The following is a 19,700-nucleotide window of genomic DNA, read 5'->3' on the forward strand; positions in this document are numbered from 1 at the left end:
GGAAGCAAGCTGCTTTGTGTTACACATCTTCATGTGGTTGCAAACAAGAATATCCTGAGTGGTTTATTTGCAGATACAAAGTGATGAAAAACAATTTCCAACAGATTTTTTTATCACTACAAATTGTGAAAAGACTGGATAGCTCCAAGCCCTAATTGATTATACCAATGTATAGAGATAGAGATAGAATGGAAATAATCCTAAACAAAGTAGGATGGGGGGTTGTGGGGGGGGAGGTGCAGATCCATATTCTGTGAGTTAAACAGAATCATTTAAAAGTGGCTCCACTCAATTTTGGGTAATGTGCCCTCCCTTAACATTCTGTTGCATCCTACCTCATGTTGTTCAAAAGGGTTCTCTGATCACCCATTTTTGAGGGCCAAAGAGAGCTTAAGGGTGAAAGAGGGAAAGGCAAAGTCTCCTTGACCTGACTTAGCTTACTTTTGCACTCATGTTCCAGGCCAACATGTGTATTAAGAGCAATCTCATTCTTGATGTGTCAGTTGTTCTTGCCATGTTCTTTATAAAGTGATAAATTTGGCCCTTTGTTTTATGTGCATAATGTATGCAAGACCAGCATAGCTGTAGCAAACACAGCTCATTTCATCAACAGTTGTAATTTTACCAAACCTCCCCCCACCCCGGATATACTGTCCTATTACCTGAACTTTAATATATTTTCCTCTGCAGGTTTTAAAATATAAATTACTTAAAGGATTAATGTATTATCCTCTGCTTGCAGTCAAAAAAGATTCAAGCCCAACTGAAGGAGCTTCGCTATGGGAAAAAGGATTTGATTTTTAAGGTGAGTTTGTCACTTGAGCTGGCAAAGGTATTTGCTTACAGGCAGTGTAACATTAAGGGAATATGGTCCAATGGTTTTATTATTCTAACCTGCGCTGGGGGGCAGAAATGACTACCTATCACCATACATATTCAAAGGGATTTGGAAAACTAAAGGGCAAATTTGATTTCTGTGATACATTGTCAAAAATGTCAATGATTTCAGCAGTTTTTCACTATGAAAATGTTCTTAAAGGGTGAAGTCTGTTAATTCTAAATCTTCAAACTATCTAGCACTATGTACTAACACTTACTTCACTGATATTTATATTCAGACTTCTTACACATCGAGCAAAGTTGTGATGTGTTTTCAATTATTCTCATTTATCACTTCCCCACTATTACATATTATATAGCCATGGAAGCGAAGTCACAGTTAAGGTGTTTCCAGTAGTCTAGCCTTTCTAAGCATTGAAGTGATAGTTTGTATATAATCCATGCAGCTTCTTCAAACTGACATCAGTTTCATGAGGTTTATAAGTTTTCATGAGGTTTATAAGTGTTTCTTTTTTTCTTCTTCTTTTCATTTTTGTAACTTCTTTGAAACTTTAATAAATATTATTTTAAAATATATATATAAGTTTTCAAAATATCGGATAAAAATGGCTCCGTTACAGAAGTTCAAAAATTGTGAAATGAAGAGCAAGACTCTTTAGTTTCTGGTCAATCATACTTTAAATCTTTCATTTAAGAGGCTGGATTGCTTTTTATTTCCATTTTATTTTTTGTAAATAAATCATCCCACCAGAGATTTCCTTTCACAGAGATGGTGAAAATCTTCTATGTACTTATAAAGTTACAGAATTATTTCCCTTCCGTTTTACTTAGTAAATGGGCACAACAGGGCCTGGGAACCTGTTAGCCTCCAGATTATGTTGGACTCCAACTCCCATGAACCTCAGCTTGCATGGCCAGTGATCAGGAATTATAGGGCTTGTAGCAGTGCCCAGAAAACTGCAGATTGCACCTTCCCCCAATGGTACAAGCTGTACAACAGCACGTGTTAGTTGTAGCTAGTGAAGCCAGGAAGGAAGTACAATATCAGCCAGGAAGGAAGTACAATATCCAAATGATACTCACATGCCTGCCTTATGCATGCAAAAATAGTGATAATGTTTTACTGCCACATTCATCTTCTACCTCATGGATTTTCATTTGGATTTGAGATGCAGAACCTCACATTCCTATCTATAACAGGGTAGAGGTGTTCCAGAATGTCTTTTAAAATGTCATTTCTTAACAACAACTTGCATGTATGTTATTTGATGTAAAGTCTGTGGATTGACTCACCTGTTTGAGTTGCATGCTTTGCATGAATTTTATCTTTGCTTTGTGCTTGTAACCAAGCTGTAATCTGGATTTTGTGTTAGGTTAATCTGTGATAGCTTGATGTCATGTGCAAGTAGTTTTACTTGCAAATGTGCCTTGTAAGCATTTAGGAAACATCTGATGCCAGCCCTGTATAGGGAAGCTTTTTAAGGTTTTATTATGTTTTTATATATGCTGGAAGCCGCCCAGAGTGGCTGGGTCAACCCAGTCAGATGGGCAGGGTATAATTAATCATCATCTTCATCATCATCATCATCATCAGAACTTCACACTTTAGTTTAGATGTGTGTTCAGGAGTTTGTCTGAACATGGCTTGAAGCAGAAAATTATTCGCTAAGATTGCCTGTGTCAATTCATTAGTTTCTGTTTAAGAACTAATTAACAGGGGTTTAAAAAGTCCTTCTTTCCCCCAAGCAAAAACTGATTCTGGGAAGCAGATTAAAGTGCTGTTCTTCTGGCAGAACACACTTGGCTATATTTATATACACAAGTGGTATATAAATGTTGGGAAATGAATAAATTGAGTGAAATTTTGGACATTTTACTACGCCAAATTACATTGGAGTTGACCTCTGAGTAGAAAAATAACCTGTCTGATTATCTATGTCTACTTCCTAGTTTTTCTTGAAAAGGGTTAAAAAGGTGAAAGTACTGTTATATGTTTGTGGGGGGCAGTATGGATGCTATCCATAGATCCCTTACATATCTGTGATCATGTATCTGTGAGGTTTGGAAACTAGTAGAAGAAGAAGCTGAACCAGTCAGTCAAGTTCTAAGATAATGCCCTTAGCTGGCCAGTTAAGTACTACCATTTACATGGCCAAAGCTGTTGCCCTCTTGCCATAGAGACAAATGGGTGAGCCTTTTCCCACCTCACCTGACTAGATGCTGCATCATCCTGGGATGGAGAACAATAGGTCAATGTGGTCTCTGTTTTTTGGCTGATGCAGTGGTACCTCCAAAGTCAAATGGAATCTGTTCTGGAAGTCCGTTCGACTTCCAAAACGTTTGGAAACCAAAGTGTGGCTTCTGATTGGCTGCAGGAAGCTCCTGCAGCCAATCGGAAGCTGCAGAAGCCCTGTTGGATGTTTGGGTTCCAAAGAACGTTCACAAACTGGAACACTCATTTCTGGGTTTGCAGCATACAGGAGCCAAAACATCCAAGTACCAAAGCATTCGGGATCCAAGGTACGACTGTACTGAAAGCTAGGTTGTCTTTCTATATACTGAATCCAAAGTTATACCTTTTGGGACGAGATCTAGGAACCTGATGGGTAGGCAAGATCTGTTAGAGTTTAATGCAGTGAACCCTCCGACCATATATCCATATAACCATATGTACATTGACCTTCATTCCAAGGAAACCAAAACTGGGTAAGCTCTGGAACTCCTGGAATCAGTAGAATAGCTGGCTGAAGCGGCGAACATGCCGTGCACCCAGGGGCGGGGCGGGCCGCCCACAAGGGTGATTGTTATGGTGATCCCCGCCCAGGAGGTGGCACCTGGGACGGATCACACCCTTCCTATGCCCCTGCCTGTAATCTCTCATTGCTTGGAGGTTGGCGTGCACACAACAGTATTATAGCAATCCTGGATACGCTTAAGTACAACCCACCATGTTCACTGGAGTTCAGTCCCATTTGGGTTGAGGAGCACAAAGAGATTCTTTTTACTAAAGCTTGATCCTCAACAAGTACTTTTTTGCTTGACTATACAATCCAAAGTCAGGACCATTTTTATTTTTATTTTGTGAACCACCCTGAGACCTCCAGATATAGGGCAGTATATATATCCAATAAATAAAATAAAATAAAAATAAAAATGAGCCCTGTGATCCTGCAAGTAGGGGCAGGTTTTGCATTTTGCTGTTCATACCTCCTCAGGAGGACACTCCACTGAGTTCAATGGGGCAAAAAAGACATTTCCAGTGTCCCAGAGCTGATGTAATTTGTTCCCTGTTGGAGGGGCATGTCTTTTGTACCTTACGTAAATGTGCTTGATTGCACCCATGCCCAATAAGTAGAGCAAATTTTCTATATTCTTTACTGCTCTATTCAGTACACTGTCAATGAAAAGCACCCTATAAACTATCCTTCTATTACTAATCATTTTTTCTGATGAAGAAAGCTCTCAGAGCTTTTATGTGCCATTAGAACCTATTCTAGACATGTGCTCTATGTTGAAAATTCTATACGGGTGAACATAAATTCCTTCTATCATCTCATCAGCTTTTTATAACTTGATTTCTTTTCACCTGAAATTATGAAATCACCCCCCAAAAAAGTGCAAACTGAGAAATCGCTGCAGATTTAGTGAAACAAAGCAACCCTCTATTTTTTACCATGTTCTTTAGGAATACAGTCTCCCTGATTTCAATAGAAATCATTTTAAATAAGTGTGCCAAATTATAGACGTGTGAGTCATAACAGACAGCAGCAGAATCAGCTTAGTACTGTAGTTCTTAACTGAGAATTAGTCTCACTGAACACCATGGGATTTATTCCTGAGAAGATATGCATGGTATTGGGCTTTAAGAATGCATGATCACAGTCTAGCTCTGGAATCTCAGGCAGACTTTGAAGCATAACTCAATTTGAACTTAGTAGGACTTATGTTTTTATAAACATATTTATAATCAGGCAGTGAATAGCACGGGGGGAGGGGAGTATATATCAAGGAAGTGGAAGAACCCATGTGCTGCAGTGAGCAGTTTGTTGGAGTCCAGGTTTTAACGCCACTCAATAAGCATAGAGGATGATCTTTGACCACTTACAATCTCTCAGCCTAAGCCGGCTCAAAGCATACTTGTGAGGATGAACTAGGATGATCTCACAGGTTCTGAAACCTTTCTTATAAGGGTTTTTTTTTAATGGATTTTTCTGGGTTTCTTTTAGCGATTTTACTGCTTTGTGTTGGTTCTTAGATCTTGTATCCTCAGGTGTTTTAAATTGTTTGGCTTTGCATGATTTAAATTGCTGTCCAGTTATTGTTTTGTTGTTTTCCAATTTTTGTTGAATGCCCTATACTGTATTTTTAAAGGCAGCATGAAAATTATTTTAAGAAATAAATAAGAAATCACAAGAAATCACTGTAAGTTCATTGGGATATACCTATATTAAAAGTATTGAGAAGGGATGAGCTAAAGAAGTGACAAGAAACTAGGTCTCTCTCTCTCTCTCTCTCTCTCTCTCTCTCTGTGTGTGTGTGTGTGTGTGTCTATCCTCACTGAGCATGTTTTCTTGGACTCTGCATTAAATTGCATCATTGGCTCAGATGAGATCCATATCTGTCGCAGCCTAAAGCAGGAGTGAGGAGTCTCCCCACACCACACCTTCTTCCCACACACCTCATCTCTCCTCTGCCTTGCACCTCACTTTAATGTTTTGCATGGTTGGAATTGGTCTTTGAACTTTGACATTGCCTCTTGCTGGCCTTGATGGAATGTTGTTCAGAAGGGAATGCCACTCTTGGCCTAAAAAACTTTGAAACTTTCCCCCTGGCCTAAAACAGGAATTGGTCTGTAAGATGTTTCACCTCCTCAAGAATAAGCAAGTGGTAGTGGTGAGGAACTCACCTCAACCCTAAACCTTTGCACTTTTGACTCCCCATCCACTCCATTCCAGCTTTCAGTCCCTACTCTAATTAGCGCAAGGTCTGAAAAGCATGGACTGAAAGCACAGATCACTCACAGTTGAATACCCAGAGCTAAGGTTGAGGGACGTCACCCGCTGAATGTGAGTATTAGAAGAGGCAACTGCTTCATTGAGCATCTCCATTTCTAAAATAAAAAGATCAAGCTTCGCCACTGCTGCTAGTGCTGACTCCATATGGTTGACCGCTCTCATGTTTATTCATACAAAACCAAGTGAAATCAATGAAGCAGCACAGTTGCAACTGCAAGCATTATGTCATCAAGTACATTTATTATGGGAAGGCTTCACTGCTTATTTTCCTATTCTTATGCCATTGTTTTATTTTATTGCCCCTCAGGCACTTGGACTTTTTATTTAGATTTAAATTCTTAGGCTACTCTTTGGCCACATCAGTATATTGATTGATTGATCTTTATTACGGCCATTGGCCCATCACACGACAGTTTCCCATACCACCATAATGTACTTGAACCTCCAAATTTAAAACTGCCAAAACTTACAAAAAACAGACAAGAACCAAGCAAAACAAAAACAAAAGACCAACATCATACATTACAACAAATTTGTAGCATAAACATCGCCCTCTGCTCATAAATTAATAGAAGACATCAATGGTGATATCACCTAATTACATCCTAAAACATAGATCATGGTTTAAAGGGATTATCCGAGCCACACAGGAGTCCGTTTCTCTTCTTTAGGGATAGGGCGCTGATCAAGAATCTGGCAACCATGAGTGATCTTAGGGGGTCATCATCATTTAATAGATATCTCAGTTTGGCTTCAGTCGTATCATCGGCAATTCCCTTAAGATATTGAGCAAGAAACTTGCTCCTGGCCGATAAGTGAAAAGCACAATCAAGAATTATGTGATGCAACGATTCCGGTGCCCCACAATTACAATCACATAAGAGCGATATCTGTCCATTGGAGAATCTATTTCTCAGCACGTTCGATGGGAAGGTGTTGAATCTTGCCTTTACAAAGGCATATCTATGAGCTGAGGAAGTTAAAGAATTCAAATAGTTTGGGAGCCTTAAGAGGGGTAATAAACCAAGATTTAGAGGTGAGCAGGTACCATTGCCCAAGGTCATTTTCTGCTGCAAGTCCATCTCCTCTAGCTTACAGGTTACTGTTCTTTTAGCTGGAACTATGTCCTGCTCTAGTAATTTGGATGGGGAGATTCCCATTGCCATTATTTTCAGCTGTAAATTTTTTACCCATGGGCTCTGGAAATCATCTCTCCACATACATTGTATCAAGTACAAGTTTGGGAGATTGTGCCATAGAGATAACCAGTGACAAAGTATGTGCTTCCACAGAGCATTTTCCAGGGATACAATATTAAGTTCCATGCGTAACGCTGTATTACTTACACAGTTGGGCAGTTTCAATATCCCTCTTAAAAACTGATTTTGAATGACCTCCAGGTGAGATAGGTTGGCAAAAGTCCCCCAAATTGAGATGGCATAAGCAATTGTCGGGATCACCTTGGCCTTGAAGACTTTCAACGCCGATGGGATATGAAGGGCCCCATCGGTGAAGAAGAATCGCAAGATCGCCAAGGAGATAGATTTGGCTCTATTTGTAACATAGGCTACATGGGCCTTCCATCTGAGGTTATGTTGTAACCAGACTCCCAAATATTGGAATCTATAAACTTGTTCGATGACTCTCCCATCAATTCTCCAATTATGGAGTTTCCGGCTCTTTGAGAAAATCAGGATCTTAGATTTTCCATAATTAATTGTAAGGGAATTTGCGTGACAGTATGATCCAAAAATTTTTAGGGCCCTCCTGAGACCTACTCTAGAAAAAGAAAGAATGACTGCGTCATCCGCATATAGTAACAAGGGGCAGCGATAAAGTGCTAGGCGGGGTGCATGAATCCTTTCTTGGGCCTCTATCAGGGGAGTCCTCATGTCACTTATGAACAAATTGAACAGGAGTGGAGCCAATATACAACCCTGTCGGACACCTCTGTTAATGGGAATTGAATTCGTGAGATCACCCTCCGGGGTGAATCTCACTCTGGCCGCTGAGTTCTCATGGAGTTTGATTATTAGCCAGAGAAGCCTTCTGTTGATGCCCCAGAGGGTGAGTTTTTCCCAGAGGATGCTCCTGGGGATACTATCGAATGCTGCCTTTAGGTCAATGAATGCCACACAGAGTTGGCCACCTTTTGGGGTGGAATATTTCCAGGCAAGATGCTGTAAAATTAGAATATGATTAATTGTTGACTGTTTTGGGCGGAATCCAGCTTGTTCGGGCCCAATTAATTTTCTCTCTTTGGCCCATTGGATTAGTCTGTTCAACAGGGAGCGGGCATACAGTTTCCCCACTATTGAGAGCAGGCTGATGTTCCTGTAGTTCCCCGGGTCATCTGGTGAGCCCTTTTTGTGGATTGGAACGATAACAGCGTCCTTCCATACTTCCGGAATCATTCCAGAGTTGTTAACTGCATCGAAGATGTTCGCCAGGACCTTGGCCCACCAGTCCGCGTGGTATTTTATAGCTTCTGCCGGGATCAGGTCTGGCCCAGGCGCTTTCCCTGTTTTAAGGTTGACGATCAAGTCATGGATGTCTTCCGGATCGGTAGGGGGCCAGAGGGGAAGCTGATCTTGAAATTCGTCTCTTGTGTTAACGATACAGTCAGTTGTGGCAAAGTAATTTTTTAAATAAGATTCCCAAACCGGGGCGGGAATAATAGTTAAAGGGTATCTTTTAGTTCTTTTATTTACCAGGAGCCAAAATTGTCTGGTGTTCCGTGATGATGAGGCTTCTATAATTGCCCGCCATTGATTCGCTTGCCATTCCAGTCTGGCACCCTTTTGAATTTGCTTGTAGGCCGATTTTGCTTGGAAATATTCTTTTGGCAAGACCGTTGCCCCAGAGGCTTTATACTCTTTGTAGATGTTACCAAGAAGTTGTCTAGCCTGTTTACAAGCACTGTTGAACCACAATGCACCTGTCTTCCTTTGTGTTCGATTTATTATATGCGTTGGGACAGAGAAAAAAGACGTTAGATCTTCCGACAGATTCGAGAATAGTCTTAGGGTTTGGTCATAATCATGATAATCCTCAATTAATCCTGAATATGCTTGTTTTAGTCCTTGTTGTAAATATGCTGAGAATTTTTGAGCCTGTAGTTCGGACCATTTTACACTTTTGACTTGCAGTACTGAGTTCGTAATCAAATGTGTTGGATGTCTGTCTCCATCTGGGGTCCAGTCTATAGTCATTGTGGCGACCAACGGTAGGTGGTCGCTCAGTTGAATATTTTCAACTTTAAAATGGGAAAATTTGGGGAATATATCATGAGATACCAGCATATAATCCAGGACACTGTTTGCAGAGGGGCTTATGTGTGTGAACTCACCCAGTATGTCAGGCGGGCAGTTCCCGTTTAGAATCACTAAGTTTAGACGTAGTACCAATTGGTAAAGAAGGGTTCCTGCTTCATTTACCCTTTTGTCTTTGGAGAGTCTTTGATTGTGGAGGGAGAGGTCATTAATGAATTCAGGGGTTATCCACCATTTGGCTTTGGTTAAGGACTCCCAGTTTGTTGCAATGCGAGCATTGAAATCCCCTGCTATAACATTGGGTATATTGGGGTGTTTGGAGTGACAAAGAATAAGATGTTCCTCCAGGATTCCCCATTTATTGTATAAGTCAGCGATGTTGCCTCCAGGAGGAAGATAAACATTTGTTATAGCAAGTTCGAAGTTTTTCCCCGTAATCAGGGCTGTAATTGCAAGGGTGGAAGCATTTACAAGCGTGAGTTTTGCCCGTATTTTCAAGGAAATTGCTATGACTAATCCTCCACTAGGCCGGCCTCCTTTAGTAGACGGGCATGCCGGTAATGATATAGCATCAAACCCATTAATATTTACTCTCCCCTCTTCCCATGTTTCCTGCAGGAGAATTACTTGGTGTGAGTTTATTAGTTTTACAAAGTCTGGGTCGAATTTTTTCCCCTTCCAACCTGCTATGTTCCAGCTTAAAAGGGAGAACGGGGGAGAGTTTGGCTGAGGTTTGGGTAGTCACAATGGAGAAGGGGGGAACGCTGATCTTGGTGGGTTGTCAAATTTAAAGAAGTCAGTAATTTTCCTTTGACTAATGGTAGATGACTTCTCTCCTTTTGGCGCAGGTGTGCCTCTTGAGCTATTGTGAATATAGATAATATTTGATGTTTTTAGCTGTCGGGCCCAACTAGGCCCTGAAGAGGCTCCTGCCAAGTCCGCTGGAGCTGTCCTCTTTGGGGATCTAACTGATCCACTTGTGATCATTTGGTTTATATGTCCTGCTGGGTCTTCAGTCCACTCTGTGGTGACTCGCGGCACTGTGGTGTCTTCCTCACATGATTGTTGGATTTTTTGTGGAGAAGCCTTACTTGAGGTGGCCACTACCGTCTCAGGACGTGGATGGTCTTCGATGTATGTTGATTCCAAGTCCGGCATGGAGGGGTGAAGGGACAACGATTTATCCAGGGGGGTGTTATCCTGAGTTCCATTCTTGGATCGGTTAATCACGGAGGGAACAGATAAGTCTATTAAAAGCAGGGATGAGTTACCAGCGTGAAGGGGAGGAGAAGAGTCTGCCTCCAGCAGTGGGACCTTCCCATCTACTGCAGAGGGCACCTTATATGCTGGGTATTGGGGAATTGTTGTTTCCACCTCCATGGGGCATGGCACCGCTAAATTAGGGTGGGTATCATTCGTATACAAAGCTGTTGATTTCTAAATCACATTTGCTGGGAGGAAGTTAAATTATTTCACCCATTCAATTCAGGATAGTTTCATTGGCCTTTAGAGAGCCAAAAGAAAATAAAGGGCTCAGGAATGCTGACTTTTCCAACTGAGGTGTGTTCAGTACTTTTCTAGAAAAATAGGTGTTGGTACTCACCATGAAGTTGTTACAGTAAACACCATACTTTTTAACAACAACCCCAAAGAGGTGCCAGTACTGCATACCCTTGAGTACCCCCTGGAGAAGAAGAAAGCACTGGGTGTGTTCCTCTTTGAGCAACAGTGATCTGCAGTTGTACCTTGGTTCTTGAACAGCTTAGTTGCAGAACAAATCAGCTCCTGAACGCTGCAAACCCAGAAGTAAGTGTTCCAGTTTGTGAATGTTTTTTGGAAGCCGAACGTCTGACGCAGCTTCCGCTTGGTTTTCAAACGGTTTCAGGAGTCGAACGGACTCCCAGAATGGATTAAGTTTGAGAACCAAGGTACCACTGCACATCATTTCATCCAAAATCTTATAGGACTATAGAACCAAATGGAAACATATGGAAACATATTTTGTTAATTGAGGGATCGGTTGATTTCCTTTTTCTCCAAGGAGCTCAAGGTGGCATACATGGCTCACCACTCTTCATTTCATCCCCACAACAACCCTGTGAGGTAGTTTAGATGGAGAAGCAGTGAGTGGCCCAAGCTCACACAGAAAGTCTCATGGCTGAATTGCGATTTGAATTTTTTCTTTCTTTCTTTCTTTCTTTCTTTCTTTCTTTCTTTCTTTCTTTCTTTCTTTCTTTCTTTCTTTTAGAGTTGTGCTGAAACCTGCCCTCTGATTTCTTGAAAGTTTTCTTCTCTTGTAAATGAGATTTAATTTTTTTCTGTCGCTTTAGAGTAAGCCACTTTAGAGTTTTGGTGGGTACTGGGCTGGACTTATCTAAAAGGTGGGGAACTAGATCTGACCAGTGTGCCAGAGAATTATCCCAGAACAACAGGAACACCAACACAGACCCACAGGCACACACCACTTGCTTGCTGAATGAATGGCCACCTCGAGAGGATATGCCATAGCAAAACCTGCACCCCATCCATGAGAATTTCACATAATTGTACCCTCTGATCATTTCTGGATGCAATTTCTTTTCCCACTCACTGATAAAGAATAGGTGGGGCTGTGGTCTGGCAAACACAGAAGATATTTTCAGCACAACATGACTTTCTTCCCTCCTCCTATTTTATTTTACTCTTAGCCACATGATGACCTGCTTTGGGCTTGTCTTGCATCTCATCACAGCTGGGTACTCCCCTTCCCTTTCAAGCTCCATTTGGCCTAGAGCTCAGGACAGTTTAAAAATGCACTACTAACTTTCTGAGATCTTCAGCATCTTAATTATCTCTAGTGCTTCTCCTTAGGGCATCTTCAAAGTCCCAATCAGAGCAAAGGCAAAAACACATAGCCAGCTTGGGCCAGAACTACAACCTTTTTTTTGAAGTCAATTACAAAACCAGTCGTTCAGTTTTTCAGTAATAGCAGCACCTACATAATCAGCTTGAAGGACCCCTCTTGTTTGAAATGGCTGCAGAGCTGCTGCTGCCACTCCAGCTAAATTTATCTGCCTAACCTTGTCACACAAAATAACTTGGGCGACGTATTAAAGGTGCCATTAACTTCAAATGTAAGTCCAGAACCTTAAGGCCACCTCAGGGGCATGCAAAACTTTCCAAATTGGATTTTTTCAGTTCATTAAAGATGTAATAACCTTCTTAATGCACAAGGCCACATTCAAAGCAGCTACAAAACAATAGAAAGACTGTTTCTAACATGTCAGAGATGAAAGGGGCTCTTGTTTCCTTCACAGGTTTATAAAAATAGCAAAGGAATCTTCATGTGAAGATGAGAGAGAGCTTTGATTCATTACAACCTTTGCTTGACCTATTCACTGGTATGGATTAAAATCCCCGTGGCGGGGTGTGCTCCCATCGCTCGGTCCCAGTGCCTGCCAACCTAGCAGTTCAAAAGCACCTCCGGGTGCAAGTAGATACATAGGGACCACATACTAGCAGGAAGGTAAACGGCATTCCGTGTGCTGCGCTGGCTCGCCAGATGCAGCTTGTCACGCTGGCCATGTGACCCAGAAGTGTCTCCGGACAGCGCTGGCTCCCAGCCTATAGAGTGAGATGGGCGCACAACCCTAGAGTCTGTCAAGACTGGCCCGTACGGGCAGGGGTACCTTTACCTTTATATTGGAAACAACAACCCCAAGGTTTAGTGTGTTAGATGGCTGCCATCAGGGAGAGGACTGATAATTTGAATCCACCTTGCATGGGTCATTCCAGTGGTCCTAGTCATCAACTGGAATCTGCACATGAGCTATTGCTGGTGCTATAATGCAGCATCCTGACAAGACCCCTTATGCGGTCCTTCATTTTTGTATCTGTCATCCTGCCCAATGACTACTCACCATCACCATTGTGAAAGCAGAAGAATAGGAGTTATAAATGTAATGAGATTAATGCAAGGGCCTTACTCCAGGGAAAGAGAACAGCCCACATCACTAAGACCACTTTCTTAATATTCTTGTCTTCTGAGAAATCCCTGTGCTTTCCCCACATATTTGCTAGAGAGCAACATGTGATTAATGGAAAGTTATGGCTGAGGAAATATTCCATCACTGAAATACGTACAAGACCCATGGCTTCTAGGAGGGAGAGTGGGTCCAGCAGACTCCTCTTCATTTTACTAGGAAATGGATCTGCTCCAGAAACAGAATGAAACCTCTGGTGCAGGGGGAAAGAAGTGTTTTTGCTTTCCCCCATGGAGGCCTTGGGGAATGTTGAGATGAGGAAGGAAATGAATACAGCTAGGTCCCTACTTCATATCTGCATCCTAGGACAAAAGCCCTCTAATCCAGTCTCCACATCCACCCTTATGCATCAAGGAATATACCTTTGGATCACCTTCTTGTTGTTTAGTCGTTTAGTCGTGTCCGACTCTTTGTGACCCCATGGACCAGAGCATGCCTGGCACTCCTGTCTTCCACTGCCTCCCGCAGTTCAGTCAGACTCAAGTTGGTAGCTTCGAGAACACTGTCCAACCATCTCGTCCTCTGTCGTCCCCTTCTGCTTGTGCCCTCAATCTTTCCCAGCATCAGGGTCCTTTCCAGGGAGTCTTCTCTTCTCATGAGGTGGGCAAAGTATTGGAGCCTCAGCTTCATGATCTGTCCTTCCACTGAGCAGTTTATTACCTTACCATTGCTGAATCAAAGTGAATGAAGAAGCCATTCTGGCCTCCATAATAAACGCTGGGACTTTAATCAAACACACTGAAATCTTAACTACCCACTAAAACTCTGCAGTTCTTTCCACACCTCTTCTGACCAGCTGTGATATGTTTCATGGTTACTCCCAGCTGTGCATTGGGTACATCCAGAACCCAAGTAAGTGGGGGGGGGGAATAGAAGCTAGCCTGCCTTTTCTCATCATTTCCCTGAAGACCTCTTCCCCTGGATTAACTTCCATGAAGACCCAGAGACACAGCTTGAAAACACTCCCATGAAGCAATACAAATGTAAAGCCCCATTTTCTTACTTATCCATAAATGTTTCCCTACTGTATTTGTGTCAGGCTGATGAAACATCTTACAGGGTAGTCTGAAAAGAAGTGGGATGTCATCCCACCTTACTTCATCCCATTACATGTACCGCAATACGTAACACATATGCAAAACAATTTTTAGGCTAGAATTATCCATTGGGAAGTTGCATTATTAAAAAAAAAACCAAAACAAAGAGGTCTGGAAATGATCTGCTGTCTGTGTATGTTTCCTTGGAATACATAACAATGTTTAAAAGTAATCTGGAAATGAATACAACTTGTTGTGCCATTTTTAAGGGCACTCAGGGTCCATATGCTAGTTCTTTTCAGATCCAATTATAAATGAAAGGCTTCTGGGATTATTGTTTTTTGTCTAGAAGTGTTTCAAATGCTTAAACATGTTTTCTGCTTTGATTTGTTTCTGTTGTCTGAGTGGGGGGGGGGGCAATAGAAAAATGATATATTACTTTGTATGTATTTTAGAGGATTCCCAGTAGCAGTGAGATGAAATTTATAGAGAAATACTAAGACTCAAGTTTATGAAATGAAGCTATGGATCATGACTTGTATGTATGTAATTATGGTAAAACCAAGATTCCTGGCAAATATTGCCATGACACCCTGCCGAATTCCCTCTCTGCTCTCTCTTCTGTCTTATCATGGTCCTCCTTTTACAAACCAGAGCAATAAAGGAGAGAATGATTGGCAAATGAATCAAGAAGCCTCACTGAATAAAAGAGTGAGACAGACACACACAAAATAGAACCTGTTCTTCACAGTGAAGACTATAGTTGAGATAGTGGCTTGATCACATCATCAAGTAAAATATCAATGATTTATTCTCATGAGTGTTAGTAAGAAAGACGTGATATGCAATGGGGGGGGGGAATGATCTATTTTTTCCCCTGCTGAAAATAATTGGAACTAAGTAAATATACAATTACTCAAATTCTCATAGCAAATATTGCCTTTGGAAAGAAGCTCAGGATTTCATTTAAAATACATACCATGCAAGCAGAATCTAAATGTGGGCAGAGTTGGAAGTAAAATGAAGTCCTAAAGTCAATGTGTTGAACCCAAAAATGACCTCCCTGGGCATGTTCTGCTCATATAAGGGCTAATTTTCAGTTCACATCAGAACATTGATTCACAGGCATAGTTAATGGAGGTTTGTTTGTTTTTGTGAATGCAAAATGGGATAGTTTGAGGGATTTACCAGTAGTTGTCCTGGCAGCCAATGGCTACCATCTTCCCCACCCCTTCCTATATGTCTCTGTGATGATCTAGAGTTGTTCCCAGGGGCATTCCGGGGGTAGAAATTGCGACCACCAGGTAGTGTCCATTGGGAAGACTGCCACTGCCACAAAGTGGTAGCAAAAGCTGAAGCAGGGGAAATGGTAAGCCACTTTCATATCACAATTGCCCATCAACATTCCCCAAATTTGAGCTGCCAAATTTTTCCATGGGCAACGTTTGATTTATTCTTATCAGCTCCCAGAATAAGAAATCAGACAGTGAAGCTCCATAAACTACATGCATGTGAATGGAAACATTTATATGTGAATCAAAAGCTCTGTGAAGCTCCTAGCGGACATTCCTAGTCCAGGACAGCTTATATAATTTATATAAATGAAACCATTATTGGCAATTTAGACACACAGATAAAACTGAAGTACGGCAATTTGTACAACACCCATGAACCTGAATAATGCCCGATTGTCATCTCCTTATCTTTAGCATACACACAAATCTAAAAGGATGCAATGAATTGATGCTGGCACCTATTTGCTACCATACTTTTGTGAAGCTAATGATCAAGTGCACAAATCTACTAAACTAGAGAAAAGATTAAAAATTGACACACTGACTCACTACTAATGAAAGACAGGACAGATTAGGAAGGAGGATGAAAGGAAAAAAACTACCGTATTTTTTGCTCCATAACACTCACTTTTTTCCTCCTAGAAAGTAAGGGGAAATGTCTGTGTGTGTTATGGAGTGAATGCCTAAGGATGGCAGGGGGATCTGTTGCAGTCATGAGCAGAGGATCCATGGTTCCCCTTCCTTCCCTCCTCCGTGGCTCACTTTGCTCACTTTGAAACAGCAAAGCAGGAGAAGATCCACTGAGTGGGGAGAAGAGAGGGACAGAGACCCTGGTTACAAAGCACGGATCCACAAGGATCCTCAGCATTTTTGCACTGGGTCACCCCAAATTCACCATCAGATCACAGAGCATGTCCATAGCTACAGCTTGCACCAAAAAAATCATGCACACACTGTTGCCTGGGGCTGTAGTGGTGCAAAAACGTGGTTACAAAGCATGGATCCACATGGATCCTCAGGATTTTTGCATTGGGCTACCCCAAACTCACCGTCAGATCACATGTCTGTGGCCACAGCATGAACCACAAAAATCATACATCCACTGTTTTGTTTAGAATATTTCTTTTTTTCTTGTTTTCCTCCTCTAAAAACTATGTGCGTGTTATGGTCGGGTGCGTGTTATAGAGTGAAAAATACGGTATTTGTTTGGAGGACATGTGTGCCATGAACCAGTTTTTAATCATACTTTCAATGGGGTGAGCTCCCATTGCTCAATCCCTGCTCCTGCCAACCTAGCAGTTTGAAAGCACGTCAAAGTGCAAGTAGATAAATAGGTACCGCTCCGGTGGGAAGGTAAACGGTGTTTCCATGCGCTGCTCTGGTTCGCCAGAAGCGGCTTAGTCATGCTGGCCACATGACCCGGAAGCTGTACGTTGGCTCCCTCGGCCAATAAAGTGAGATGAGCACCACAACCCCAGAGTCGGGCACGACTGGACCTAATGGTCAGGGGTCCTTTTACCTTTACCTTTACCTTAAGAAGTTGTTTACGCATGAGAAGGTGCATCAGAATGTGGATGTGCATGAAAATGGGCACCCAACTAAATGTAATGCAGTGCAGATAGATGGTCACAAACAGGTAAGCATTCCAATGTGCATTTTTGTGCATATCTAATTTATGTTTGCAATTCTTGATCTGACTGGTGACATGCCTAAAAGCTTGCTTTGACATATGGCTCTTCTTAGCCAAAGCTGGATTAGGAACAGAGCATACATGCAACTATTCACAGAGCTATGTCAAAGGACGAAATTTGTATTTTTCATTTGCACTGGAGAATTTGGAACTAATGAAGCTAGCTGGATATAATGAACATACAGAGAAATCTCATGAGGAAAGAATCCCCAGAAGTATTTGCAACTATTGTTCACCCTCGGGCTACAGTAGTATCAAAACAGACCTTACTGCAGCCCATTAAGCATGCAGCAGTGCTTCTGGAGTCATTAATGTGCTCATCAAGACAGCATCTAAAACAATAGTCTTTTTAAAAGTCTAACTCACAGCTGGTAAATGTATTGTTCACATCTGTTTGATGTGCTAAAAGGTTAGTAGCTGACTCCCAATCTTTGATTTAGTGAGCAAGCCAGGTCTGTAGATTGAAAGTCAGCTATCCTATCTCTGATAAAGCATCGAATACAACTTTAAAGCCTGCATACTGTTTGACTGTGAAGTTAGTCTCATGAAAGGCATTGTCTCCTTAAGTTATGGTTTAATCTCTCATCTCTCAGTTCTAATATTTGCTATTTTAGCCCCTCTCTCTTTTCTGTACCTTTAAAGCACATTTGAAGCACATTCTTTCCCTCAAAGAATTCTGGGAACAGAATAATAGAACTGTGAATTTGGAAGGGGCCTTGAGGATTATATTGCTCAACCCCCTGCAATGCGGCAATATCCATACGGGGATCAAACCTGCAACTTTGGCATTATCAACACCACACTCTTTGTTAAGGGCTGCTGGGAATTGTAACTCTGTGAGGGGTAAACTACAGCACCTAGAATTTATTTGAGGGAAGGGGTGTGCTTAAAATGTGTTTCAGACACACAGAGACATATACTAATTTCTGTTTCCTTAGACGTGTGTGTGTGTGTGTGTGTGTGTGTACACAGTATCATAGAGAAATCAATACAAAAACCAACACATTCATATTTCTCAATAAGTATCTAGTGGCTAGGCCAGCAAAGCTGCAACTCCTTGTGGCATTTCTGCTACCACTGCTGTGGGCTTGTATTCCTGACTTCACCATTAAGACCAAGGAATTACGACACAAGTCAAGGTCTCTAGCATGGTGGTTAGAGTAGCAGAAGAGCTGTCCAACCACAGAGTCACAGGACAACAGGAACTGACCAGAATGTGATGCTGTGCCAGAAACATCTTCTTACAAACCCAACCAGTTTTACACCTGCTCCCAGCCCTTCCTAGAACATTAGCAGGGCCCTGATCCAGGTGATGCATAGAAACTTCCTCCCCTCTAGAATGAGGCTCATTCTGGGTTCATACTACCAGGTACGCACTGCACCTCTTGGCCTGGCCACCTGCTTACAGTTGCCACCACATTTGCCATTTGCTCCTGGGGTTTTGGTAATGAGTGTAGAGGGGATAGGCTCTGTGATGAGCCAGGACACATTGAATCCCCCAGATCTGTAGGTTCCTGTAGTGGGACATCATTTAGGGAATGGGTGTCAGAGTATTTATCAAGATCTGCCAACCAACAGCCGTGCTGGGACTGGCAGTGGGATCATTCTCCAAGCAGAAAGTCACATACACTTCTGGCTCCAGTCTGTTCCTGACACAAAGGTGGTGGGGCATGAGACACAGAGATTCTCACTGCATCCTCAAAACTGCCATTTATTGAAATGCACAGCAGCAGTGAATTGCCTGTCATATTGAGTAAGATTTCAGGTATGCTGCAGCGCTCGTAAGAGATTGCCCCCTAAGTTCTGTGTTATCTCCTGAAGCAGTGACGAATTGGAAGGTATTTTTCAGGTTGCAGTAGAGCAACTTACCTTGTGGCCCATATATCAGGCCTCCCCAGAATGTTCTTCAAACTTCTTTTCTTTACCTACTCCCAAATCTTCTCTTGTCGTTGCCCCAGTAGTCTTCTTGGCATCTTGCTGTGCTTGCAATTGCCTCAGACCCAACCACAATATTTGCAAATGACATATCCTTATGTGCATCATTAGAGAAACCTAATGCAATGGGAAACTGCCCTTTTAAACATCATAAATTTCACCTACCTGGTCATATGTGGCTGGCCAAAGCCTCACCTTCTGAGGTTGGTTTTCCTATTTTATGGTAAAAGAACTCTACCTTCCTTTGCATAAGATCACCGTAATATATATACAAAGCAGCACACCTGGGTTTGGGCTATTAGTAGACATTGAGAACTGCTATTTGTGATTCCCCCGCTTGGGGATAATAAAGACACGTGGACACAGGATATTAGGTTAATGGGCTATAAAAGGCCACAACTTTATGACAGCATGTGAGAAGGTATTGGCTTAGGCACTGGACAACAGCAAATCTGACTCCACCTACTCGGAGAGGGGTGAGTCTGACGAAGGGTTAACCACCAGTAGGGGGAGCCTGTTGATGCAAATGCAACTATAAGCTCTCCCCTGATGTCACCGAAGGTCGTGCCATGGCCTCCCACCACACAGGGCATC

The 19,700-nt window shown here is 42.0% G+C and overlaps 1 protein-coding gene across 4 annotated transcripts in view; it reads left to right on the top strand.

Moving 5' to 3' along the window:
- Positions 1-19,700, top strand: part of LUZP2 (leucine zipper protein 2) — a 346,182-nt gene that overhangs the window by 257,506 nt on the left and 68,976 nt on the right. For all 4 annotated transcript variants that reach the window (XM_081882905.1, XM_081882903.1, XM_081882904.1 and 1 more), the window contains one exon: positions 743-805. In XM_081882905.1, coding sequence (XP_081739031.1) covers positions 743-805 — 63 coding nt within the window. The remainder of the gene's footprint in view (positions 1-742; positions 806-19,700) is intronic.

Source organism: Podarcis melisellensis, assembly GCF_964234715.1.
Source record: "Podarcis melisellensis genome assembly, chromosome: 1".
NCBI lineage: Eukaryota > Metazoa > Chordata > Lepidosauria > Squamata > Lacertidae > Podarcis > Podarcis melisellensis.